Source organism: Scyliorhinus torazame, chromosome 5 (assembly GCF_047496885.1).
Source record: "Scyliorhinus torazame isolate Kashiwa2021f chromosome 5, sScyTor2.1, whole genome shotgun sequence".
Lineage (NCBI taxonomy): Eukaryota > Metazoa > Chordata > Chondrichthyes > Carcharhiniformes > Scyliorhinidae > Scyliorhinus > Scyliorhinus torazame.
Genome location: NC_092711.1, coordinates 154,913,330 through 154,940,764, shown reverse-complemented (window position 1 = coordinate 154,940,764; position 27,435 = coordinate 154,913,330). Strand labels below are relative to the sequence as shown.

At 49.7% G+C, this 27,435-nt stretch overlaps 2 protein-coding genes across 2 annotated transcripts; both read right to left on the bottom strand.

Annotated features, from left to right (window-relative positions):
• Positions 1–7,763: 7,763 nt before the first annotated feature.
• Positions 7,764–13,819, bottom strand: LOC140420171 (uncharacterized). Its single transcript, XM_072504192.1, has 2 exons — positions 12,734–13,819; positions 7,764–12,631 (listed from the first exon to the last, which is right to left on the bottom strand). Exon 2 carries the CDS (start codon positions 12,271–12,273, stop codon positions 10,756–10,758), a length of 1,518 nt encoding a protein of 505 aa, XP_072360293.1. The 5' UTR covers positions 12,274–12,631; positions 12,734–13,819; the 3' UTR covers positions 7,764–10,755.
• A 7,869-nt stretch (positions 13,820–21,688) lies between these two features.
• LOC140420180 (uncharacterized) lies at positions 21,689–25,455 on the bottom strand. The gene is made up of 2 exons (XM_072504205.1): positions 23,560–25,455; positions 21,689–23,379 (listed from the first exon to the last, which is right to left on the bottom strand). Exon 2 carries the CDS (start codon positions 23,018–23,020, stop codon positions 22,007–22,009), a length of 1,014 nt encoding a protein of 337 aa, XP_072360306.1. The 5' UTR covers positions 23,021–23,379; positions 23,560–25,455; the 3' UTR covers positions 21,689–22,006.
• Between the last annotated feature and the right edge of the window lie 1,980 nt (positions 25,456–27,435).

Sequence of the window (27,435 nt, the reverse complement as noted above, 5' to 3'; positions counted from 1 at the left end):
GACCCCGGCTTCCCCCGCCGTCACATTGACCCCCCCGTGTGGGAATCTCCCAATCAGTGTTCGCTCCTCCGTTCCCCCCGCCCCCCCCCCCCCCCGTCTTTCCCTGGCGCGGGAAAAAGCCCGTGCTTTCCTAAGCCTGCCCCGCCCCCTCTGCCACAGCTCCTGTCGCGGCCTTGTCTCATTTCCCCCATCCCCGAGCCTCCTCTCCCTCCAGCACCAGCGCCCGCCGTCTCGTACGGTCTACTCACCCGGTCCCTTTCCCCATCCCCATCCATCCCCCAGCCCGTGGAACATTTCCTGCGCGTGATTAACACCCCATGTGCAACAAACATCAAACACCCCCCCCACCCTCACAAACCCTCAGTTTGAGTCCAACTTTTCAGTTTGAATAAAGGTCCAAGCCTCCTCAGGCATTTCAAATAGTGATGTTGATCCTTGAATGTGACCCACAATCGCGCTGGCTGCAGCATTCCGAATCTCACTCCTTTCCGGTGCAGCACCGCCTTGGCCCGGTTGAAACCCGCTCTCCTCTTTGCTACCTCCGTGCTCCAGTCCGGGTATATTCGGATCTCCGCATTCTCCCAGCTGCTGCTCCGCTCTTTCTTGGCCCATTTCAAGACCCTCACTCTGTCCGTGAAATGGTGAAACCTCACCGCAATAGCCCTTGGCGGCTCACTAGCCTTGGGCCTCCTCTCCAACACCCGGTGTGCCCCATCCAGCTCCAAAGGCCTCGAAGGGGCCTCCGCGCCCATCATCGACTCGAGCATCGTGCTCGCATATGCCCTGGCATCGGCCCCCTCCACTCCCTCAGCAGACCCAGGATCCGAAGATTCTTTCTCCTCGACCTGTTCTCCAGGTCTTCGTATCTTCCCGCCCACCTCTTGTGCAGCGCCTCGTGCACCTCCACCCTCACCGCCAGGCCCAAGATCTCATCCTCGTTCCCATTAACTTTTTTCTGCACCTCCTGGATCTTTACCTCGTGGGCCTTCTGGGTCATCCCCAATCCTTCAATCGCCGACCGCATAGGCGCCAGCATCTCTTTCCGCAGCTCCTCAAAACAGCGCTTAATGAACTCTTGCAGCTCCGGCCCATATTCCACTTTATCTCCGGCCGCCGCCATCTTGTTTTTCTTCCCTTGCTTCTCCCGTTGCTCCAACGCCACTTTTTTGGCCGTTTCACTTCTTGTCTGATCCATAAACAGTGAAGGAGGACCTCACTCTCCCCTTCCCACACGGAACGTCTTCAAAAAATTCCCGTTGGGGCTCTTCTAGAGAGCCCGAAAGTCCGTGATCATGGGAGCTGCCGAATCGTGCGGCTTAGCTCCGCATCGCCGCATCCGGAAGTTATTTCACCCCCTTCTTAAAGAGGGCCGCCTTCACTTTGTTGAAGCCCGCTCTCCTCTTGGCCAGCTCTGCACCCAGGTCCTGGTACACGCGGATTTCACTGCCCTCCCAGGTACATCACCTCGCCTGCCTGACCTCAGGATCCGCTCCTTATCAGGAACTGGTGCAGCCGCACCACCACCGCCCACAGCGTCTCGCTCCCCTGCGGCTTCCTCATCAGCGCCCTGTGTGCCCGATCCACTTCCAAGTGGCGTTCAAATGTCCCCTCACCCAGCAACTTCTCAAACAAGCGAGCCTCACACGTGCCAGCGTCCGCTCCCTCGCTGCCCTCCAGGAGTCCCATGATCCGCAGGTTTTGCCTGCGAGACCGATTCACCAGGTCCTCCACTTTCTCCTGCAGCCACCTCTGATTATCCCGCATCAACCCCATCTCCGCTGCCATTGAAGTGAGCTGCTTCTTGTGCTACCCCACCATCTCCTCCACCTTCCAGATCGCCTGGCTCTGGGCCTCCAGCCTTGTCTCCAGACGTTCGATCCCGCTTTTAATCAGGTCCACCACCCTAGCCAGGTCCTTCAGATTCTCCTTCCTCTGCTGGGTGAACTTCTTGTTCAGAAAGCCCACCAGCTGCTCCGTCGACCATTGAGAGGGCAGGATCAGTCCCTGACCGTCCGCCACCTTCTCCTGTGTCGCAGGCACCACCCCAACTATCTCCAACTGTTCCTTTCTTTTTAGACAACTTCTGGTCCACAAATATATCCACCGGTGGTACCCTCTGTCCTTGTAGGCCTCGTCAAAAAGAAAAAGGAGGAATTTGTCAAGGCTAAAAGGCTGGGAACAGACAAAGCCTGTGTGGAACATAAGGAAAGTAGGAAGGAACTTAAGCAAGGAGTCAGGAGGGCTAGAAGGGGTCACGAAAAGTCATTGGCAAATAGGGTTAAGGAAAATCCCAAGGCTTTTTATGCGTACATAAAAAGCAAGAGGGTAGCCAGGGAAAGGGTTGGCCCACTGAAGGATAGGCAAGGGAATCTATGTGTGGAGCCAGAGGAAATGGGCGAGGTACTAAATGAATACTTTGCATCAGTATTCACCAAAGAGAAGGAATTGGTAGATGTTGAGTCTGGAGAAGGGTATGTAGATAGCCTGGATCACATTGAGATCCAAAAAGACGAGGTGTTGGGCGTCATAAAAAATATTAAGGTAGATACGTCTCCAGGGCCTGATGGGATCTACCCCAGAATACTGAAGGAGGCTGGAGAGTAAATTGCTGAGGCCTTGACAGAAATCTTTGGATCCTCACTGTCTTCAGGTGATGTCCCGGAGGACTGGAGAATAGCCAATGTTGTTCCTCTGTTTAAGAAGGGTAGCAAGGATAATCCAGGGAACTACAGGCCGGTGAGCCTTACTTCAGTGGTAGGGAAATTACTGGAGAGAATTCTTCGAGACAGGATCTACTCCCATTTGGAAGCAAATGGACGTATTAGTGAGAGGCAGCATGGTTTTGTGAAGGGGAGGTCGTGTCTCACTAACTTGATAAGAGTTTTTCGAGGAGGTCACAAAGGTGATTGATGCAGGTAGGGCAGTGGATGTTGTCTATATGGACTTCAATAAGGCCTTTGACAAGGTCCCTCATGGTAGACTAGTACAAAAGGTGAAGTCACACGAGATCAGGGGTGAGCTGGCAAGGTGGATACAGAACTGGCTAGGTCATAGAAGGCAGAGAGTAGCAATGGAAGGATGCTTTTCTAATTGGAGGGCTGTGACCAGTGGTGTTCCGCAGGGGTCAGTGCTGGGACCTTTGCTGTTTGTAGTATATATAAATGATTTGGAGGAAAATGTAACTGGTCTGATTAGTAAGTTTGCAGACGACACAAAGGTTAGTGGAATTGCAGATAGCGATGAGGACTGTCAGAGGATACAGCAGGATTTAGATTGTTTGGAGACTTGGGTGGAGAGATGGCAGATGGAGTTTAATCCGGACAAATGTGAGGTAATGCATTTTGGAAGGTCTAATGCAGGTAGGGAATATACAGTGAATGGTAGAACCCTCAAGAGTATTGAAAGTCAGAGAGATCTAGGTGTACAGGTCCACAGGTGACTGAAAGGGGCAACACAGGTGGAGAAGGTAGTCAAGAAGGCATACGGCATGCTTGCCTTCATTGGCCGGGGCATTGAGTATAAGAATTGGCAAGTCATGTTGCAGCTGTATAGAACCTTAGTTAGGCCACACTTGGAGTGTAGTGTTCAATTCTGGTTGGCACACTACCAGAAGGATGTGGAGGCTTTAGAGAGGGTGCAGAAGAGATTTACCAGAATGTTGCCTGGTATGGAGGGCATTAGCTATGAGGAGCGGTTGAATAAACTCGGTTTGTTCTCACTGGAACGACGGAGGTTGAGGGGCGACCTGACAGAGGTCTACAAAATTCTGAGGGGCATAGACAGAGTTGATAGTCAGAGGCTATTCCCCAGGGTAGAGGGGTCAATTACTAGGGGGCATAGGTTAAAGGTGAGAGGGGCAAGGTTTAGAGCAGATGTACGAGGCAAGTTTTTTTACACAGAGGGTAGTGGGTGCCTGGAACTCGCTACCGGAGGTGGTGGTGGAAGCAGGGACGATAGTGACATTTAAGGGGCATCTTGACAAATACACGAATAGGATGGGAATAGAGGGATACGGACCCAGGAAGTGTAGAAGATTGTAGTTTAGTCGAACAGCATGGTCGGCACAGGCTAGGAGGGCCGAAGGGCCTGTTCCTGTGCTGTACATTTCTTTGTTCTTTGTTCCACTCCTCCTGCAACTTTATAAATCAACAAATCCACCCATTAACAAGGGAAAAAGTCAGAATATTCCACCACGGGCGGGAGCCACCAAATGTGCGACCACTCACACCGTGGCCGCCACCGGATATCCCCCTTTCTAATTTTGTATTGTCTATAGTGTCAGCCGTGGCTCAGTGGGCAGCTCTCTCACCTCGGAGTCAGAAGGTTGTGGATTCAAATCCTACTCCATGGACCTGAGGACAGAAATCACATCCAACATTCCTCGTCCCAGCACTGAGGGGGTGCTGCACTGTCAGAACAGCTACTTTCAAATAAGATGTTAAACTGAGGTCCTGTCTGCCCCTCCCAGGTGGGTGTAAAAGTTCCACAGCCACTATTTTGAAGAAGAGCAGGGGAGTTATCCCCAGTGTCCTGGTCAATATTTATCCCTCAATCGACATCACTAAAACCAGATCATCTGCTCATTATCACATTGCTGTGTGTGGGATCTTGCTGTGTGTAAAATGGCTGCTGTGTTTCCTACATTACAACAGTGACTACACTTCAAAAGAACGTCATTGGCTGTAAAGCACTTTGGGACGTCCTGTGGTTGTGAAAGGTGCTGTAGAAATGCAGGTTTTTAAATTGAAGATTTATGTTAAAAGATCTTGTTATCTGGAACTTAATTGATTTCAGCCACCCCCAACTTACCATTTAATAAATTCACTTTGGTTCAGACAAGACTTTAACCAATTAAGGCAAAGGCAGAATTCTCTGGATAGTAAATTTCAAAAGAGGTTTATGAGATGAAAAGTTTACTGAACAACTTTAAGACACTGGGCTGGATTTTCCGATCCTGCGGCCAAGTCCACACCGCTGATCCTCCGCCCGGTGGGGGGCTTGTAGTCACGCAGCGTAAAGCCCGGCTTTACCTGATGAACGGTCGCAGAATTGCCGGGTCATTGGCTCCGCATGTGCATGCCGGCTGCCGCGCCGCGCAACATGGCGCCCGCCACGAGCGGACCCGGCCTGCCAAACACTGCCCCCCTGTAACCAGCCTCGCCACCCCCACCAGTCCCCCGCTGAAGCCCCCCATGGCAGCAGAACAGTTCCCTCTCCCCCCGTGACTGTGGCGACGCTGGACTCAGTCCGCCGCTGCCACGCGAGGTCCCCTAATGGTGTGAGCACAGGCGAGTGACGCAGTCGGGGACTCGACCCATCGGGGGCGGAGTATCTGGGGAGGGTCTCAGGTGACCTCTTCGAGTTCGCTGTTTTTGAGTGGGCGGAGAATCGCAAAAATGCCGCCACTTCTGCCGTAAAAGTGGATTCTCCGGCCAATCGCGGTGATCGGAGAATCCAGCCCATTGACTTTTACAACTTCATGTGGGTGATCAGTCTGTAGAAGGGTAACCCTCTCTGGCTCCTTCTTTGAGAGTAATTCTTGTGGAATTCAGCCTCGGGAGTCTGGCTCCTTCTTTGACAGTAATTTCCTTGGAACTCGGCCGCGGGAATCTTCAGTACTTGGCCAGCAAGGAAGACCTTCGGAACCTCTACTTTTATCCCCAAAGTGACCATTACCTCACGTCAGAGTTGGGCCTGTTGTAACATGACAATTGGTCAATTTGGTCACTGGATTAATTTAATTGGATCTCCAATTCCTGACACCACCTTCTCTATCTCAGACAGGAATACAATAGAACTGTTTCATACTATCCCTTTATCTGATTCTATACAATCCCTTATTCATAGTTTCAAATGTTGAGGCTAATCAGAGGTTGAAGGTCTCTCTTGCCAGTACATTTATCCTCATTGCACATTCTTTACATACACAGCAATTAAGTATTTACATTTTTACAGCAAATAAAACTCAAGCCATGATCTAATGGCCATATTGAGCCAGGCGAGCCGGTTAGACCGCTGGAGAGTCCGGAATTGGTAACCACGCCAAGCGCTAATCGCTTTCCGATCTAACCGGCCCACTCCCGTTGGCGAGGTCGAGCTCCAATGAAGGCCAATCTCCATCCCATTAACGGAAGGACCCTCTAATAGCCCCCGGTGATCTAACTAGCTCCCCAGCAAGCGGTCATGCGGGCGCCGAGTGTTACTGGTCTACACAGACATGGACCAGGCATCACAGCACCTGAGGGGTCTCCCGGCCATTGGAAGCCCTTGAATGGTCAGGGCGGACCCCTGGCCTTCCCCGGGAACATGGGTACCGTGGCACTGCCGGATGGCACCTTGGCACTGAAAACTTGGGTATATCACACTCTGCCCATTCATGAAGATCACTCATAAAGACTGAGGCTTGATTTTCTCTCCATTTCAAATACAGTGTGAAAATCCAAACACAGTATATCATGAAATAATTAGATTTAAAACCGAACGAGCTGTTGGGATTCACTGCCTGACAAAGGTGCAGGAAGTAAATTCAACTGTAACTTTCAAAAGGGAACTGGACAGATTCTGTGGGAAAAGAAACTTGCCGGGCGATGGGACTAATTAGATACCTCACTCAAAGAGCTAGCATGGGAACAATGGGCGGGATGGCCTCTTTCTGTGCTCTCTGACTCGTTTGCATTTGAAGAAAGTGGGAAATACCTGGAAGCCACTTCCTACGAGGGGGGTAGGAGCAGAGATGATGGAATGTTGGTTTGATCTACAGAGATCTACACGTTGTGAATCTTTGGAATTCTCTCCCCCAGAGAGCTGTGGGAGCTCAGCCATTGAGCGTGTTTAAAGCAGAGACTGACTAACAGAGACCCAATAACACAAAGGGATATGGGGACAGTGTGGGGGAAAAGACATTGAAGTGGATGATCAGCCATGATCGTATTGAATGGTGGAGCAGGCCCGACGGGCTGAATGGCCAACTCCTGCTCCTATGTTTCAATAACACAAAGATAGGCAGGAAAGTAAGTTGTGAAGAGGACATAAGGAGGTTAAAAATCTGAACATCAGGCGCCTGCTGAACGTGATCATGACCCCATCCGTGGAGAGAAAACCTGAGGTGATCTTCTCCCTGGACAGAGAAAAGACCTTTGATAGAGTTGAGTGGAAGTACCTCATAGAGGTACTGGAGCGGTTCGGGCTTGGAACAGGATTCACTGCCTGGATGAAACCCCCGTTTAACCCCCCCCACCAGCTCTAAATACTTCCAGCCGCACAAGGCAGGGATGACTGTTATCCCCGCTACTGTTCGTCCTGGCGATCAAATCACTCGAGATCGCGCTTAGGGTGGCAAAGAACTGGAAAGGGATCCGGAGAGGAGACACAGAGCTTTGCTCTATGCAGATGGCCTCCTCTACATCTCGGACCTGCAAACCGCATGGAATGAATTATGGGGCTTTTGAAAGAGTTTGGAACCTATTTGGGTGACAAACTTAACCTGAGCAAAAGCGGGATCTTCCCGGTGAACCCATAAGGGAGAGGAGCAGAGATGGAAGGTTTACCTTTTAAACAGGCCCGGCACAAATTCCACTACCTGGGGATCCAAATCGCTCATCACAAGACAGGGATCCACAAGTGGAGCCTGACCAGCCTGGTGGAGGAAGTATAACAGGACCTGCAGAGATGGGACACACTCCCACTCACCTTGGCGGGGAGGGTGCAGACGATCAAAATGAATGTACTGCCCAGGTTCCTCTTCCTTTTTTTTTTAGAAAACATTTTATTGAAGCATTTGTAATTTTCACAGTTTAACAATTTAACATTCTAAACAAGCGAGCGGACCGACACACGCAACAACATCACCATAAAATACCCAACTGCCCTCTCCGCCCGAGCTCCTAACTACCCGTATATTAGATTCCCCATCCTTATTTTACACTGCTGTGCCTCCCATTCCCCCCCTCCCCCCTCTCTTACTGCTGACGGACAGTTTTCCTTGAAGAAATCAATGAACAGTTGCCACCTCCGAGCGAACCCCTGAATTGAACCTTTCAAGGCGAACTTAATCTTTTCCAGCCTGCGAAACCGTGCCATGTCACTGACATTGGAGGCTCTGAATCCTTCCATCCCAACAAAACCTGTCTCTGAGCCACCAGGGAGGCAAAGGCCAAAACGTCGGCTTCTCCTCACCTCCCCCTCCCCCTCCGGATCTTCCGATACCCCAAATATTGCCATTTCTGGACTCGGAGTCACCCTCCCTTCCAGGACGTCCACAAATCCCTGCCAGAATCCCCTCAACTTCGGACATGCCCAGAACATGTGTACGTGGTTCGCCGGGTTACCCCCAAACCGCCCGCACCTATCCTCCACTTCCTCAAAAACCTACTCATCCGGGCCACAGTCATATGAGCCCCATGAACCACCTTGAACTGGATCAGGCTAAGCCTGGCACACAACGAGGATGAATTGACTCTCATCAAGGCCTTTTCCCATAGTCCGACTTCCAACACCCCTCCCAACTTTTCCTCCCACTTCCTCTTTGCCTCCCCATTTGGGACCCCTTCCCACTCCATCAATTCCTTGTATATTTCCGAGACCCTACCCTCTCTAACCCCTGTTTTTGACATCACCATATCCTGTCGTCCCCTTAGGGGGAGGCGGGGAAAACTTGGGACCTGTCTCTGGACAAAGTCCAAAACCTGCAGGGAGTGAAACCCGTTCCCACCCGGCAACTCAAACTCCTCCTTTCGTGTCTCCAGGCTCGGAAACCCTCCTCAATGAAGAGATTACCAAATCCCTCGATCCCTGCCCGCTGCCATCTCCTAAAGCCCCCGACCAATCCTCCCGGAATAAAACAGTGATTGTCACAGGTCGGTGACCCCTCCAGTCTCATGTGCCGCCTCCATTGCCCCCACACTCTCAGGGCTGCCACTACCACTGGGCTTGTGGAGTACCAAGCCGGCGAGAATGGCAGAGGCGCTGTTAGTAAAGCCTCCAAACTCGTACCCTTACAAGATGTTGCCTCCACTCGTTCCCACACCGACCCCCTCCCCCACTACCCACTTCCTAACTGTTAGTGGGAGAGAATCTCAAAGAAATCACTCAACGCCCAGGGTTACTGGTTCTCGCACCAAACGGTTCATTTCGCCGGCGGGGAGATGGCGTCTGTTACAGTCCCAGACCATCTCTCCACTGAACAAAGGAAAACATCCATTCTTATATTTTTCAAAACAGCCGCACAGCCCATTCCGGCCGGACCTTGTCCAATAATACTGATTATAGATTACATACATTAGATATATATCCAATTAAATTTGACATTACGCAAAGTGGGTTGGTGTCTTACCAACCCCTAACTTCATGAAGAAGTCACTCAAAACCAACTTAAAGTTATGTCTCCTGCCTGCACCTGGAGACCTTGAGCTGGTGAGGATACATTCTGCTCTTTGTCCTGTGGAGCTGTTATCAGTGCTGGTAAAATCCTCCCTAAAAACCCCCATGTATGTTTCACATTCAATTCCTTGATATCAATCATTCCTGCCTCCCTGACTAACTCTGCTGTCTGTAATTAAATGATGTTATTTGTACCAGTTTGCAAGTAACCCAGCTAATGATTGTTCAGCAATGTGCCTAGCTCAGCTAACAGCCATTTTGTGTCCTTTCTGATATTAGTAATTCTTCGGTTATAAAATCACAAGCATGTTATACACTATCTATTCCTACAAATTGCCTCTTGTCCAGGCATCCAAGCCAGGGTACCTTTATCTAAAATCTTCTTTCTAAATCGGACTTCAACACTAACCATCGATATGTTGGCCGCCCAGTAATAGTTAATAAAATTCGGAAGAGTCAAGCAAAAGTTTGCCATCCGAGGTCGGAAGGGGGATTCCACAAAACGTGGGAGCCATTCACTCGGTTGTTCCAAGACCTGTTTGTAGCCCAACAGCTTAGAAGACAAAGAACAGGAGAAGGCAGTCATGACACAGTAAGGGAGGGGGAGGGGGTGGGTGGGATAGGGGAATGAGAGGGGGGCAGGAGACATGGAACCCAACCACGCCCAACAAAAGAAGCATGAGAAACAAGGGGGGGGCGGGGCAACAGCCGGAACAAAAATAAACAGTGGGGAACGAAAAACAGGTAACCACAACCACCACTGTGAATAATGCGAGAGAAAGAACAACCGTGTCTGTATGTACACACTGATCCTTCTTTTTACCACAAAAATCTCAATAGAGAGAGAGCCCCTGGTAAATATGTAATCATTCCTTAAATATTAGCTATTCTAGGTCTCCCATCAGTTTCCCAGTCCACCTCAGACAACTTGCCCCTCATACCCTGATGGCGTTCTTCTGTGAGCAACACCCAGATAAATTAAACAAAAAAAAACCCATGTAACCATCACGGCCCATCTTCATGGCAATGTGGCATGATTTTGGGGGATCCAAACAGAAATGCAAACTGAATATCTTCTCAATTGCGAAACATCCTTTTACTCTGTGATCCTTATGAAATTTGAAACCAGGTATTCGCAACAAGACAAAGAGCATCAGCCCACTGGAGGCAAAGCCATGAGACCGGCCAGTCCAGCAGAAAGAAATCCTCCGACCCTCCCCATTGACCAACTGTCAGAATGAACACAATGCAGTCCTGGATGTAACTGAGAGCAGAAACAATAACAGCAGAATCCAACTCCTGTAATCACTGGTCAATTTATTGGTGTCTCAGCAGATGCAATGAATCATGCTTTCCCTTCCCACAGGTGAATGGCCTCTACCCAGTGTGAACTCGCTGGTGACTCTGCAGGTTGGATGACTGAGTGAATCCCTTCCCACACCGAGAGCAGGTGAACGGCCTCTCCCCAGTGTGAATTCGCTGGTGTGTCTGCAGGTTGGATGAATCACTGAATCCCTTCCCACACTGAGAGCAGGTGAACGGCTTCTCCCCAGTGTGAACCCGCTGGTGTCTCTTCAGAATAGATAAGCGAGTGAATCCTTTCTCACACACAGAGCAGGTGAATGGTCTCTCCCCAGTGTGATCTCGCTGGTGTGTCTTAAGACTAGATAAGCGAGTGAATCGCATCCCACACTGAGAGCAGGTGAATGGCTTCTCCCCAGTATGAACCCGCTGGTGTGTCTTCAGGTCAGATAACCGAGTGAATCCTTTCCCACACACAGAGCAGATGAATGGCCTCTCCACTGTGTGATCGTGCTGGTGCGTCTTCAGACTAGATAAGTGAGTGAATCGCATCCCACACTGAGAGCAGGTGAACGGCTTCTCCCCAGTGTGAACTCGCTGATGTGTCTTCAGGTTAGATAACCGAGTGAATCCTTTATCACACACAGAGCAGGTGAACGGCCTCTCCCCAGTGTGAATCCGCTGGTGTGACTGCAGGTTAGATAACCGAGTGAATCCTTTCTCACACACAGAGCAGGTGAATGGCTTCTCCCCAGTGTGAACCCGCTGGTGTGTCTTCAGGTTAGATAACCGAGTGAATCCTTTCTCACACACAGAGCAAGTGAATGGCCTCTCCCCAGTGTGATCTCGCTGGTGTGTCTTCAGACTAGATAAGTGAATGAATCGCATCCCACACTGCGAACAGGTGAACGGCCTCTCCCCAGTGTGAACTTGCTGGTGTGTCCGTAGGTGGGTTAACCGATTGAATCCTTTCCCACACTGAGAGCATGTGAATAGCTTCTCCCCAGTGTGAACTCGCTGGTGTTTCCGCAGGTTGGATGAATATCTGAATCCCTTCCCACACTGAGAGCAGGTGAACGGCCTCTCCCCAGTGTGAACCCGCTGGTGTTTCTTCAGGCTGGATAAATGTTTAAATCTTTTCCCACACTGAGAGCAGGTGAATGGCCTCTCCCCAGTGTGAACTCGCTGATGTATCCGCAGCGTGGACAACTGACTGAATCCCTTCCCACACTGAGAGCAGGTGAATGGCCTCTCCCCAGTGTGAACTCGCTGGTGTAACTTCAGGCTGGATAACTGTCTAAATCTCTTCCCACACTGTAAGCAGATGAACAGCTTCTTCCCAGTGTGAACTCGCTGGTGTATCCGCAGGGTGGATAACAGACTGAATCCCTTCCCATACTGAGGGCCGTTCAACGGCCTCTCCCCAGTGTGAACTCGCTGGTGTGACTGCTGGTGGGATAACTGACTGAATCCCTTCCCACACACAGAGCAGGTGAAGGGCCTCTGCCCAGTGTGACTGCGTCGATGAGTTTCCAGTGCAGATGGGACTCTGAATCCCTTCCCACAGTCTCCACATTTCCACGGTTTCTCCATGTTTTGGGTCTCCTAGTGTTTCTCCAGGTCGGACAACCAGTTGAAGCCTCGTCCACACACAGAACACGTGTACGGTCTCTCCCCACTGTGAATGGTGTGTTTTTTTTCTGGCTGTGTAACTGGTTAAAGCTCTTTCCACAGTCAGTGCTCTGGAACACTCTCACTTGGGTCTGTGTGTCTCGGTGCTTTTCCAGCCACACTGATGGTTTAAATGTTTTGATGCCGACAGATTGGGTATACATTAATTCTTCTGGATTCAAAGGCCGATGATATTCAGATGCTAACGAATCAAGTGGCTCTTTCAGATCGCGACGTGACGTTTGAGTCTTCTGTGTGTAATTCCTCCTCTTGTAATATCCTGCAGGAGGAGTTTACAAAGTCAACTCAGTATCGGATAACAATTCAGAATAAACAATTCTAGTTTCTGCATAACATTCTTTCCTCTCTCATTCCCCCATACCTAGTCTCCAGGAAGGAATGGAGTATTGGAGCAGTAAGTATAACAACCGTACCTCGGGATTCACAGCCTAGTCTCCAGGGACGGGACTCGGAGGGGCAGAGAATCTGAGCTAAGAGTATAAAAGCCTTTGCACATTCTCCCCCTGTCTGTCTGGGTCTCACCCCCACAACCTAAAAAGATGTGCAGGGTAGGTCAATTGGCCACGCTAAATTGCCCCTTAATTGGGGAAAAAAGAATTGGGTTACTCTAAATATATTTGAAAAAAGATTTAATTATGAGTAATAACCCTAATTTAGTTGGTAGCCTAACTGCGCAAACATTTATCAAATAGTGATCACAACATGATTGAATTCACTGTAGTGTTTGAAAGTGAAAAGCACGTTACAGACAGTAGAATTTTAGAATTGGGTAAGGCTGACTTTAACGGGATGAGACAGAGACTGTCCACGGTAAACTGGGGAGATCGGTTACTGGGTCAAACAACTGAAGATCAGTGGAGAATATTTAAAGAAACATTTAACGAGATAGAGAGCAAGTATATCCCCGAGAGGAAAAGGCTCCGCTTCACAAATAAAAACAGCCACGGACAAATAAGAGGTTAGGGACAGCTTAAAATTAAAAGAAAGGGCGCACAAAAATACAAGACACAGGACAGATCCATTTCAAGTTGACTATGTTGTTCGTCAGTTCCCCAATACTTTGGGGTGTGTGAGCTGCATTGTTATCCTCCTGTTTTTATAGAATCTAACCCTCTTTCCCCACTCACTGTGTGAACATGTTGACTGGTTGTTGATTTGCTGACATTTCACCTGGAGGCTGTGCTCCCTCAGATATCCTGTTCTGAATGAATTCTCAATGTCTGGTTGTATTTCTGCGGCAATATCTCTTGTTCTCGGGGCCCATTTCCCGCCAGTTTTTCTGCTGCTTTCATTGTTTGAAAAATGTTGAAAAGAAAAGTAATAAAAATATTGACATTTGCGGGTGTCTGGCGGGAGGTGCGCGGCTTCCCTTCAGACAGGGAGTCAGGGAGCCGCTTCAGCTCTTTCCGTGCAGCCTGGTCAAGCTGCCGAGAGCCTCGGGACTCACTGCTCGGTGTCGCCGGCCGGTGCTGCGGGTCCGACGCGGGGACAACCCAGTCAGTGACCTTCCCCTCCCCCGGCCCGGGACTGCGCATGTGCGGGGAAGAAGGGAAGCCGCGTATGTGGGGCGAAGCGGCCACCCCTGACCTTACTGGTGACGTTTGGACCAATAGGAAGTATTGGAGGACCGGAAGGACTCTGGTCCCCCATCCAATCAGAGCTCCGGCTTTGTGTGAACGAAGTTTGAGCTTCACACAGACGGAAACCTCCTCCTGTCTCCAACATCTGGGAGTAAAACACTTTCTTTTCTCCCCCTTTCCATTTCTTTTCTCATTCTGACTTTCAATTGGTCACTTGTAGCAACTGAAGGGAAAGGAAGTGAATCCAGGGAGGGTGCAGACTCTGGAAAGCTTGGCCCAGATCTTTCTCTCTCTCTCTCTGAAAGACATTAACATCCTTTGCTCCCTCAGCTTGACACGGGGAGAACGTGCAGATGCCGCACAGACGGTGGGACCAGGCTTTTGGACTGAACCCCTGGGTGGTTCCGATGTGCTTGGCCCGGCGGTCGCCTGAAGGGTCTCCTGTCTCCGACCCACACTTGGGCTGAAGTGTTTTTGTCACAAAGGCCCCTGGGTTAAGGGTGTAGCTCTGCCCGCCTCATCCAGGTAGATTGTACTTGGGTGAGGCCTGAGGGAATCTGAGGTTGCAGATTCCTTGGTCTCCTGTAGGGTTGCAACACAGGGAAAATGGTGCTGAGGTAGAGGGGCCAATTATCTATCGAATGGTTGAGCAGGCTTGATGGGCCAAATGCAGCTCCTATTTATTCTGTGTTGAAACACATGATAGCACAGTGATCAGCACTGTTGCTTCACAGCTCCAGGGTCCCAGGTTTGATTCCCGGCTTGGGTCACCGTCTGTGCAGTCTGCACGTTCTCCCTGTGTCTGCGTTGGTTTCCTCCGGGTGCTCCGGTTTCCTCCCACAAGTCTCCAAAGACTTGCTGTTCGGTGAAATGAAAAATGAAATGAAAATCACTTATTGTCACAAGTAGGCTTCAAATGAAGTTACTGTGAAAAGCCCCTAGTCGCCACATTCCAGCACCTGTTCGGAGAGGCTGGTACGGGAATTGAACCCGTACTGCTGGCCTTGTTGTTTTACAAGCCAGCTTTTTAGCCCTGTGCTAAACCAGTCCCTCAGTGATTTGGACATTCTGAATTTTCCCTCTGTGTACACGAACAGGCGACGGAATGTGGCGATGCGGGGTTTTTCACAGTAACTTCACTGCAATGTTAATGTAAGCCTACTTGTGACAACAAAGATTATTATTATAAAGCAGTGAGCATGGATCTGTCAAACAGCCTGAATCAGCACCTTCAGGAAAATTGAGAGGTTGATATTAAAAACAGCAGAATGAGAATGGAGGGAGAGTGTGTGGGATGGAGATTTACAACTTTTCGGAACATAGGAACTGGAGCAGGCCATTCAGCCCCTGGAGCCTGTCCCGCTATTCAATGAGATCATGGCTTATCTGTGACCTAACTCCATATACCTGCATTTGGCCCATATCCCTTAACCTCTTTGATTTACAAAAATCTATCTATTTCATTTAAAATAAACAACTGATCTAACTTCAACTGCAGTTTGTGGGAGAGAGTTCCAAACTTCTACAACTCTTTGAGTGAAGAAGTTCTTCCTAACATCTCTCTTGAACGGTCCAGCCCTAATTTTATTTTTTAATAAACATTTTATTGAGGTATTTTGGATTGGATTGGATTTGTTTATTGTCACGTGTACCGAGGTACAGTGAAAAGTATTTTTCTGCGAGCAGCTCAACAGATCATTGAATACATGGGAAGAAAAGGGAATAAAAGAAAATACATAACAGGGCAACACAACATATACAATGTAACTACATAAGCACTGGCATCGGATGAAGCATACAGGGTGTAGTGTTAATGAGGTCAGTCCATAAGAGGGTCATTTAGGAGTCTGGTGACAGTGGGGAAGAAGCTGTTTTTGAGTCTGTTCGTGCGCATGTAGAAACAACAACAAAATAGAAAAGATACATGAAACCATAAACATCGTGCAAAAACCGTTTACCTTTGGTACAGGTCTCACCCTTATTGACCCCCGACTCTAACCTAACCTACTCTCCCCATCCACCCCCGTCTGCTGACAATTAATTTTCCGCAAGGAAGTCGCGAACGGTTGCCACCTCCGGGTGAACCCGAATAGTGAACCTCTCAAGGCAAACTAAATTTCCTCCATACAGAGAAAGCTAGCCACGTCCGATAACCAGGTCTCCGACTTCGGGGGCTCTGGGTCCCCCCATGCCAAAAGTATCCGTCTCCGGGCTACCAGGGAAGCAAAGGTCAGAACATCCGCCTCTCTCTCCTCCTGGATTCCCGGAACTTCCGCCACCCCGAGAATCACCACCTCTGGACCTAGCGCCACCCTTGTTTTTAACACCGTGGACATGATGTACACAAACCCCTGCCAGAATCCCCGAAGCTTTGGACATGTCTAAAACATGTGGACATGGTGCACCTGTCCTCCACCTAAAAGAATCTGATCATCCGGGCCACTGTCATGTGAGCCCGGTGCACAACCTTAAATTGTATCAGGCTGAGCCTGGCACATGTTGCAGACGTGTTGACTCGAAACGCGTCTGCCCATAAACCATCCTCTATCTCACCTCCCAGCTCCTCCTCCCACTTACGCTTCAGCTCGTTGGTCTGCATCTCCTCCGACCCCATAAGCTCCTTATAGATGTCTGAGACGCTCCCCTCCCCTACCCACCCTCTGGAAATTACCCTGTCCTGAATCCCCCTCAGTGGTAGGAGCGGGTAGGTTGACACCTGTTTACGAAGGAAGTCCCACACCTGCAGATACCTGAATTTGTTTCCCCTCGCCAGCCCAAACTTTTCCTCCAGCACCCTCATACTTGGGAAACTCCCCTCTATGAACACATCCCCCATCCTCTCAATCCCCGCTCTCCGCCATACCCGGAACACCCCATCCATACTCCCCGGGGCAAACCGGTGGTTAGCACAAATTGGGGCCCAGACCGATGCTCCCATTGCTCCCACATGCAACGTCCACTGGCCCCAAACTCTCAGGGCCGCCACCACCACTGGACTGGAAGAGTACCGTGCCAGCGGGAATGGCAGAGATGCAGTTACCAACGCCCCAGACTGGTGCCCTTACAAGAAGTCGCCTCCTTACGCACCCACGCTGACCCCTCCCCCACCACCCACTTCCTGATCATGGCTATGTTAGCTGCCCAGTAATAATTGCTAAAATTTGGCAGCGCCAGCCCGCCCTCTCCCTGGGTCCGCTCGAGCGTTACCTTCCTTAGCCGTGGGGTCTTGCCCGCCCAGACGAAGCCCGTGATCACCGTGTTGACCCACTTAAAAAAGGAACGCGGAATAAAAATGGGGAGACATTGAAATACAAATAGGAACCTCGGGAGGACCATCATTTTCACCTATTGCACCCTCCCGGCCAGAGACAACGGGAGCACGTCCCATCTCCGAAAATCGTCATTCATTTGGTCCACTAGCCGGGCCAGATTCAAGTTATGCAGCCGGTCCCATTCCCGTGCCACTTGGATGCCAGGTACCTAAAACGACTCCCTACCGACCTGATCGGCAGCTCCCCAGTCGCCCCTCCTGTCCCCTCGCCTGAACCACAAACATCTCACTCTTATCCATGTTTAGCTTATACCCCGAAAACCGGCCGAATTCCCCAAAAATCTTCATGATTTCCTCCATCCCCTCTACTGGGTCCGAAACGTTCAGAAGCAGATCATCCGCATAGAGCGAAACCCTGTGCTCCACCCCACCCCCAACCAGTCCAGCTCCTTGAAGCTCTCAGAGCAATTGCCAGTGTCTCTCGCCAGCAAAAACAGCAGTGGGGAGAGGGGGCATCCCTGTCTCGTCCCCCGGTGCAGTCCAAAATAGTCCGAAGTTGTCTATTCGTCCACACACTTGCCACAGGAGCCTGATACAGTAACCTGACCCAATCAATAAAGCCCCGCCCAAATCCAAACTGTCCCAGTACCTCCCACAGATAATCCCATTCTACCCCATCAAAAGCCTTTTCTGCATTCATTGCGATCACTACCTCAATCTCCCTACCTTCCGGGGACATCATGATCACATTTAGCAGCCTTCTTACATTGGCCATCAACTGCCTATCCTTAACCTTCTGGTCCTCCCCAATAACGTCCGGATCACAATCCTCAATCCTGGAGAACAAGATTTTGGCCAGCAACTTGGCATCCACATTCAGCAGGGAGATCAGCCTGTAGGACCCACACAACTCCGGGTTCTTGTCCCGCTTAAGAATCAGCGAAATCATTGCCTGTGACATCGTCGGGCGCAGCACCCCTCTCTCCCTTGCCTCATTGAACATCCGCAACAACACTGGCCCCAATATCCCCGAGAACTTTTTATAGAACTTTACTGGGTACCCGTCCGGACCCGGGGCCTTACCCGCCTGCATGGCCTTCAAGCCGTCCACTATCTCTTCCAGCCCAATTGGGGCCCCCAGCCCTTCTACCCGCTCCACGTCCACCATTGGGAAATTCAGCCCCTCCAAGAAGTGCCTCATCCCCTCCGGCCCCGCAGGGGTTTCCGACCTGTACAGCCTGCTGTAAAAATCTCTGAACACCTTATTCACCCCTACCGAGTCACCAACCAGGTTCCCATCTCAGTCCTTTACTTTCCCTATCTCCCTAGCTGCCTCCCTCTTCCTAAGCCGCTGTGCGAGCATTCTACTGGCCTTCTCCCCATGTTCATAAATCGCCCCCCTCACCTTTCTCAGCTGCTCCACCTGTGGTCAGCAAACTAAACCCCGCCTGCAACCTCCGCCGTTCCCTTAATAGCCCTGCCTCTGGGGGTCTCCGCATACCTCCTATCAATCTGTAGTATCTCCTTTACCAGTCTGTCCATCTCTGCCCTGTCAACCTTCTCCCCATGAGCCCGGATCGAGATCAGCTCCCCCCTTACCACCGCCTTCAGTGCTTCCCAAACCACTGCTGCCGAAGTTTCCCCCGTGTCATTGACCTGCAGGTAGTTCTGAATGCATTTCCTCAGCCTCTCACTCACCCCTTCATCTGCCAAAAGTCCCACTCCAGTGCAGGCGCTGGTTACTGTCTTTGCTAACCTGCAGGTCATCCCAGTATGGTGCATGGTCTGAGATTGTAATCGCCGAATACCCCGTGTCCACTACCCCAGTCAGAAAGACCCTGCTCAAAATAAAGAAATCAATCCGGGAATGCACTTTATGCACGTGAGAGAAGGAGAACTCCTTCACCCTCGGTTGCCTAAATATCCATGGATCCACCCCGCCCATCAGCTCCATGAACCCTCTTAGTTCCTTTGCCATTGCTGGAACCCTGCCCATTTTTGAGCTTGACCGGTCTAAGCCAGGGTCCATAACTGTATTGAAGTCCCCTCCCATGACCAACCTGTGCGAGTCCAGGTCCGGTATCTTTCCCAGCATCCTCCTAATAAACTCCACATTGTCCCAATTTGGCGCATATACATTTACTAATACCACCTGCACCCCCTTCAGTTTCCCACTGACCATAATGTACCGACCTCCCACGTCCGAGACTGTTCTACCCGCCTCAAACACCACCTGTTTATTGATCAGGATCGTGACCCCTCTAGTCTTTCAATCTAGTCCCGAGTGAAACACCTGGCTGACCCAGCCATTCCCCAATCTAACCTGGTCCGTTATCTTAAGGTGCGTCTCCTGCAACATTATCACGTCCACCTTCAATCTCCTAAGTTGCGCGAGCACACGTGCCCTTTTAACCGGTCCATTTAACCCTCAAACATTCCAGGTGATCAGCCTAGTTGGGGGGCTCATTGCCCCCCCCACCCTCCGCTGCTCAGCCACCCCCTTTTTTAGGCCCACCTCCAGCCCGTGTTCCGCGCCTCCACCGGTCCGCCCCCAGGCAGCCCCCGATCTCCTCTCTGTCCCTCAGCCCAAGTCCCTCCTTTGTCAGCAGAACATTCACCCCCCCCAGCAACAACACCCTGTAACCCAACCCCTTTCCTAAACCAAACATATGCACACCCCCCACTGCACTTCCGAGAGCTAGCTCACCGAGCTAGCTTGGCGGCTCCCATCCCCGGCGGCAGATAGTCTTCCACCTATTGTTCTCTCTCCTTCCCCCCCCCGCTCATACAAACAAACTCCAGCATCAAACAATCCCCACATAATTGCCCAACAGAAAAAACACCAAGATCAAAACAAGCACACCTCCATCCCCCAACAGTGCAAATGAAAACCTTAACTCACTCAGCTCTACTCCTGGTTCCAAATCAATGCAAACGGCACCTCAAACCCATCTTCTATAAAACGCAGAACGAGAAACTTTTTGCAAAAACAGAGGAACAAAAACATGAACATTGCAGCCAAGTTCAAAAGTTCTCAGTCCTTCGCCAGCCCTTTCTTTCTTGCAAAGTCCAACGTGTCCTCAGGCGACTCGAAGTAAAAGTGTTGATCCTCATGCGTGACCCAGAGACGGGCTGGGTATAACAGTCCAAACTTCACCTTTTTCTTGAAAAGGATCGTCCTGATCTGATTGAAGCCTGCCCTCCTCCTGGCCACCTCCACGCTCAGGTCCCGCAGGATGCTATTGTCCCATTTATAGCTCTGTGTCTGCTTGGCTCACTGCAGAATATACTCCTTATCTGAGAACCTGTGGAATCTCACCACCATAGCCCTCGGAAGGTCTCCCATCCGCGGCTTCCTCGCGAGTGCTCTGTGAACCCTATCCACCTCCAAGGGCCGGGAGAATGCCCCATTCCCCCAGCAGCTTCTCAAACATGCCTGCGACGTATGTCCCAGCGCCGTTCCTTCGGACTCCTCCGGGAGCCCGACAATTCTTAGGTTCTGCCGGCGGGACCAATTCTCTAGGTCCTCCAACTTCTCCAGAAGCTTCTTTTGCTGGTCCCTCAGCATCCCCACCTCCAGTTCCACTGCAGTCTGATGCTCCCCCTGCTCAGCCAGCGCCTTCTCCACCTTCTGGATCGCCCGATCCTGGGCGTCCAATCTGAGCTCCACCCACTCAATCGATGCTTTTATTGGGTCCAAGCAGTCCCGTTTCTGTGTCGCAAAGCCCTCCTGAATGACTTGCATCAGCTGCTCCATAGACTGCTGGGTCGACAAGCCAGAGGTGCGCCCCTCCGCCATGTTCTCTCCTGTTGCAACTTCACCCCAAGTCTTCTCTGTCTTTCTGTTTCTGCCCTTACGAACACTTCTAGTCCTTTTCTCCATGTACCGAAGTGGGAATTCTGTAGAGAATTGCCAGTGACGTCCGTTCTTCAATTCAACTCCGTTAAAAAATAGTGGGAAAAGGTCCAAAAGTCCGACCAGAGCGGGAACCACCAAATGTGCGACTTACTCCTTCATAGTCGCCTACGAAAGTCCTCCGGGGCTAGAATTGACCACACACCAGGCCGGGAGTGGCAATATAACTTGGGGGCTCAGGTCCCTGATCTTTGGAATGGCAGACGCCGATGATTGGGTTACAGTATAAATTAAAAAGACACACCAGGTTTGTAGTGGTATAAGGATGGCTCTGGAGGCTGCTAAGATTTTATTCAGGTGGACGGCCTGTCTTTGGTTTCTTGAAAAGGGTTTCAAAACGGCAAGCTGGTGAATTGGCAGGTAAATGAAAATAGAAATGCCAGCTAAAGCTAGGAAAGCAGAGATATGTGATGTATTCGTTGAATATGTGGGTCTGTTAGAAACACAGGAGAGCTCACATGGTTCTGAGACTCAGAGGGATCTGGGTGTCCAAGAGCAGGAATCACAAAAGGCGAGTTTCCAGGTACAGCAAGTAATTAGGAAAGCTAATAGAATGTTATTGTTTATTGTGGGGGAATTGAATACAAAAGTCGGGAGGTTATGCTTCAGTTATACAGGACATTGGTGAGACCACATCTGGAGCACTGTGTACAGTATTGCTCATTTACCGCCAGTCCAGCAGAACAAAACCCTCCGACCCTCCCCATTGATGAACTGTCAGAATGAACAAAATGCCGTCCTGGATGTAATTGAAGCAGAAACAATAACAGCAAAATCCAACCCCTGTAATCACTTGTGAACTTGGTGTCTCAGCAGGCGCCATGAATCATGGATTCCCTTCCCAGACTGGGAGCAGGTGACCGGTCTCTACTCAGTGTGAACTCGACGGTGTGATTTCAGGCTGGATAACTGAGTGAATCCCTTCCCACACTGAGAGCAAGTGAACGGCTTCTCTCCAGTGTGAACTCGCTGATGTTTTCGCATGTTGGATAATTGACTGAATCCTTTCCCACACTGAGAGCAGGTGAATGGTCTCTCCCCAGTGTGAACTCGACGGTGTGATTTCAGGTTGGATAACCCAGTGAATCCCTTTCCACACTGAGGACAGGTGAATGGCTTCTCCCCAGTGTGAACTCGCTGATGTTTTCGCAGGTTGGATAATTGACTGAATCCCTTCCCACACTGAGAGCAGGTGAAAGGCCACTCCCCAGTGTGAACTCGCTGGTGTGACGTCAGGTTGGATAACACAGTGAATCCCTTCCCACATTGAGAACAGGTGAACGGCCTCTCCCCAGTGTGAACTCGCTGATGTGACTGCAGGTGGGATAACTGAGTAAATTCCTTCCCACACTGAGAACAAATGAATAGCCTCTCCCTGGTATGAACCTGCTGGTGTCTCCGCAGGCCGGATAACTGAGTGAATCCCTTCCCACACTGAGAGCAGGTGAACAGCCTCTCCCCAGTGTGAACTCGGCGGTGTGCCCGCAGGTTGGATAACTGAGCAAATTCCTTCCCACACTGAGAGCAGGTGAATGGCCTCTCCCCAGTGTGAACTCGCTGGTGTGTCTGCAGGTTGGATAACTGAGTGAAACCCTTCCCACAGTGAGAGCAGGTGAATGGCCTCTCCCCAGTGTGAACTTGTTGGTGTGTCTGCAGGTTGGATAACTGAGTGAATTCCTTCCCACACTGAGAGCAGGTGAACTGCCTCTCCCTGGTGTGAACTCGCTGGTGTGACTGCAGGTTGGATAACTGCGTGAATCCCTTCTCACACTGAGAGCAGGTGAACGGCCTCTCCCCAGTGTGAATGCGCCGATGAGCTTCCAGCTGTGATGGGGCTCTAAATCCCTTCCCACAGTCCCCACATTTCCACGGTTTCTCCATGTTTTGGGTGTCCTCGTGTCTCTCCAGGTTGGACAATCAGTTGAGGCCTCGTCCACACACAGAACACGTGTACGGTCTCTCCCCGCTGTGAATGGTGTGATGTGTTTTCAGGCTGTGTAACTGGTTAAAGCTCTTTCCACAGTCAGTGATCTGGAACACTCTTACTCGGGTGTGTGTGTCTCGGTGCTTTTCCAGTCACACTGATGGTTTAAATGTTTTGATGCCGACAGATCGGGTAAACATTAATTCTTCTGGATTCAAAGGCCAATGATATTCAGATCCTAACGAATCAAGTGGCTCTTTCAGGTCTAGACGTGACGTTTGAGATTTCTGTCTGTATTTCCTCCTCTTGTAATATCCTACAGAAGGAGTTTACAATTTCAACTCAGTATCGGATAGAAATTCAGAACAAACAATTCTAGTTTCTGTGCAACATTCATTCTGTCACATTCCCCAATACCTCGTCTTCAATACCTATTCCCCACATCTAGTTTCCAGGGAGGGATGGTGTATTGGAGCAGTAAGTACAACAACCTTACCTCGGGATTCACGGCCTAGTCTCCAGGGAACGGACTCGGAGGGGCAGAGTATCTGAGATAAGAGTATAAAAACCTTAATTTGGGGATTCTAAAGTCCATGTAGACTAAATCAACTGCACTACCCTCATCTACACACCTAGTCACCTCTTCAAAAGATTCAATCAAATTTGTAAGACATGCTCTCCCTTGTTTAATCCTTGCCTTTCCAAGTGGAGATTAATTCTGTCCCTCAGAATGTTTTCCAGTAGTTTCCCTGGCAGTGAAGTTAGTCTCACTGGCTTGTAATTTCCTGGTTTGTCCCTACTTGCCTTCTTGAATAATGGCACCACATTAGCTGTCTTCCAGTCCTCAGGCACCTCTCCTGTGGCCAGAGAAGATTTGAATTTTTTTTGTCAGAGCCTCTGCAATCTCCTTCCTTGCCTCCCACAGCAGCCTGGGATATATCTCATTTGGCGCTGGGGATTTATTCGCTTTCAGACCTGGTGAAACTGTTCATACCGTCGCCCTCTCAATGTTAAGTTGTTCAAGCAAATCACAATGTGCCTCCGTGATTTCTGTTCCTACATTATCCTTCTCCGTAGTGAACACAGATGCAAAGTGCTCATTTAAAACCTTCCAGTTCCATGCACACATTGGTCCGTACTCTTACCCTGGTCAACCCCCTGCCCCATTTTCCATGCTTCCTCTTTGCTCTCCTAATTCCTTTCTTAAGTAATCCCTTGCACTTTCTATGTTCCTCTGGGACTTCCGCTTTGAGCCCTCAGTATCTGTGACAAGAGTCACCTTTAATTCCTTATCCAACCCTGGATATCCCTTACATCCAGGGTTCCCTGGACTTATTGCTCCCATCCTTCACTATCATGGGAACATGGAATTTACAGTGCAGGAGGAGGCCATTTGGCCCATCGAGTCTGCACCCGCCCTTGGAAAGAGCACCCCACTGAGGCCCACACCTCCACCCTATCCCCGTAACCCCACCTAACCTTTTTGGACACTAAGGGCAATTTAGCATGGCCAATCCACCTAACCTGCGCATCTTTGGACTGTGGGAGGAAACACGAGCACCCGGAGGAAACCCACGCAGACATGGGGACAACGTGCAGACAGTGACCCAAGTCGGGAATCAAACCTGGGACCTTGGAGCTGTGAAGCAACAGTGCTACCCACTGTGCTATCATGCCTCCTTGTGCGCTATCAATCCTACTGCTCGGATATAGATTTTTCGACAAGTGGCTGCTCCCAGTTGATTTTGTACAGATCCTGTCTTATGTTTGAAAAATTTGACCTCCCCATTCTGCAACGTATGAGACCCAACCTCAAATTCAGATGTTTCAATTTCATTGGCTTGCTCCTCTTGGGCTTTCCATGAGCGAATTCAATTTATCCATTTCAAGTTGACTATGTTGTTAGTCAGTTCCCCAATACTTTGGGGTGTGTGAGCTGCATTGTTATCCTCCTGTTTTTATAGAATCTAACCCTCTTTCCCCACTCACTGTGTGAACATGTTGACTGGTTGTTGAATTGCTGACATTTGATCTGGAGGCTGTGCTCCCTCAGATATCCTGTTCTGAATGAATTCTCAATGTCTGGTTGTATTTCTGCGGCAATATCTCTTGTTCTCTGGGCCCATTTCCCGCCAGTTTTTCTGCTGCTTTCATTGTTTGAAAAATGGTGAAAAGTATAAAAATATTGACATTTGCGGGTGTCTGGCGGGAGGTGCGCGGCTTCCCTTCCGACAGGGAGTCAGGGAGCCGCTTCAGCTCTTTCCGTGCAGCCTGGTCAAGCTGCCGAGAGCCTCGGGACTCACTGCTCGGTGTCGCCGGTCGGTGCTGCGGGTCTGACGCGGGGACAACCCAGTCCGTGACCTTCCCCTCCCCCGGCCCGTGACTGCGCATGTGCGGGGAAGCTGCGCATATGCGGCCGGTGGCAAGCCCCATGACCATCCAGCAGACGTATTAACCAATGTGAAGAGTTGGAGGACCGGAAGTACTCTGGTCCTCCAGCTAATCAGAGCTCGGGCTTTGTGCGGCTGATAATTGAGCTTCACACAGACTGAAACGTCCTCCTGTCTGCACCATCTGTGAGGAAAACACTTTCTTTCCTCCCCCTTTCCATTTATTTTCTCATTCTGACCTTCAGTTGATGACTTGCAGCAACTGAATTGAAAGGAAGTGAAATCAGGGGGGGTGCAGACTCTGCTCCCTCTTCAAACTCTGCAAAGGTTGGCCCAGGTCTCTCTCTCTCAGTCTCTCAAAGACATTGACATCCTTTGCTCTCTCAGCTTGACACATTTATTTGTCTGGCTAAAAGGATGGTCTCTTTCCTAATGTTCACAATTAAAGTGCTGGTTTTCCCAGGAGACGGCTGACATTTAAGGCAACAGTAAATTAATATCGGACAGATACATAAATGTCCAGTGTTGTTATATGGCAGATTAGATATATTATTGATGGTTCTGTAACAAAGTACATTTATTATTATTTCTAGTTGTGTAATGTTGTTCTGTATCTCCATTATATATTTCCAGGCATCTCTTCCCTCAGGGTGGGATTTCTCTTCCACAGGGACCAGTGGAGTCTGGGAGTTGGTGAATATTTTCACGGATGAGTTTGACAGATTTTTCTGAACGCATTTTTTTTTTAACCATAGACACAGCAGTACAATAAACACAACAGAGTAACAGAAACATTGGTGGGAAATGGGTACAGAGCAGAACAAGAGATATTGCCGCATAAATACAAGGAACACATTGCAGAATTAATTCGGAACAGGATAGTTGAGGGACCAGGGCCTCTAGATGAAATACTGGATCAATTGAACAACCAGCTAACAGGTTAACATGGTGAGAGGGGAAAGAGGGTAAGAGTTTGTAAAAACAGGAGGACAGCAATGCAGGTTGCACACCCCAAAGTATTATGAAACAGACTAACAACATAGTCGACTTAAAACGAATAAGGTGAATTGAATTCAGTCATGGAAAGCTCAGGAGGAGTAAGTCAGCTGAATCGGAGCATATGTATTTGAGATATGGCTCCCGTACTTTACACAATACATCAGACTTAGAGCAGAGTACAGATGTTAAAAATTCCACAGGGATGCATTCCATAAATAGCCTATGTCAGTTTTGGATAAAGGGGAAGTTGTCGGTAATCCAGGAGCAGAGGATATTTTTATGAGTGGCAAAGGTCAGGATATTATATTTTCTTTTAAAATTAGAATTGGTGATTTGCCCACCTTAGAGTCCCAGGATCAGGAATACAGGTTTAGATTCTAAAGCTCTCTCAAAACCCCTCTCCAGTTCCCTGACTACATTTGACCAATAGGATTGAATCTTTACACAGCTCCATAGACAACGTGTATAGTCACTCTCAACCACCAGGCACATTGGAGTAGAGTGGGCTCAACCCGGTGTCTAAGACTAGACGTAATATGAAGACTGTGTAGTATTGCACAGTCTCCTTCGTTTTATTGCAAATCAAAATTTCACTGGCATAGTCCCATATGTTACCCCATGTCTCCTCATCAATATTGACTGCTAAGTCCTTGTCCTATGACTGCAAGGTTCTCATCATTGAAATACAGGATCTGGAATTTAGTATATCATAGAATTGGCTAATCAATTGTTTAGGCTCCACAGAATTCAGGATTCTTTCCACTGGGGAAATTGAGGAATCAAGACACAAAGATGTCTTGTTACGAATAACATCGCTGAGCTGTAAATACTTAAAGGATTGTCTTGTGATGTCAAGTTGCTGACATAGCTGCTCAAAGGATGACAAGGAAGTGTCTCTGAACATGTCTCCCAGTCGACAAACGCCTCTATCACTCCAGGTATCGAATCCGTGGTCTTTGAATTGTAGATTTTGAATCTAGAAG

Coding starts and splice junctions, on each gene's coding strand:
- LOC140420180 (XM_072504205.1), bottom strand. CDS start 23,020: ATGGAGAAACCGTGGAAATGTGGGGACTGTGGGAAGGGATTTAGAGCC.
- LOC140420171 (XM_072504192.1), bottom strand. CDS start 12,273: ATGGAGAAACCGTGGAAATGTGGAGACTGTGGGAAGGGATTCAGAGTC.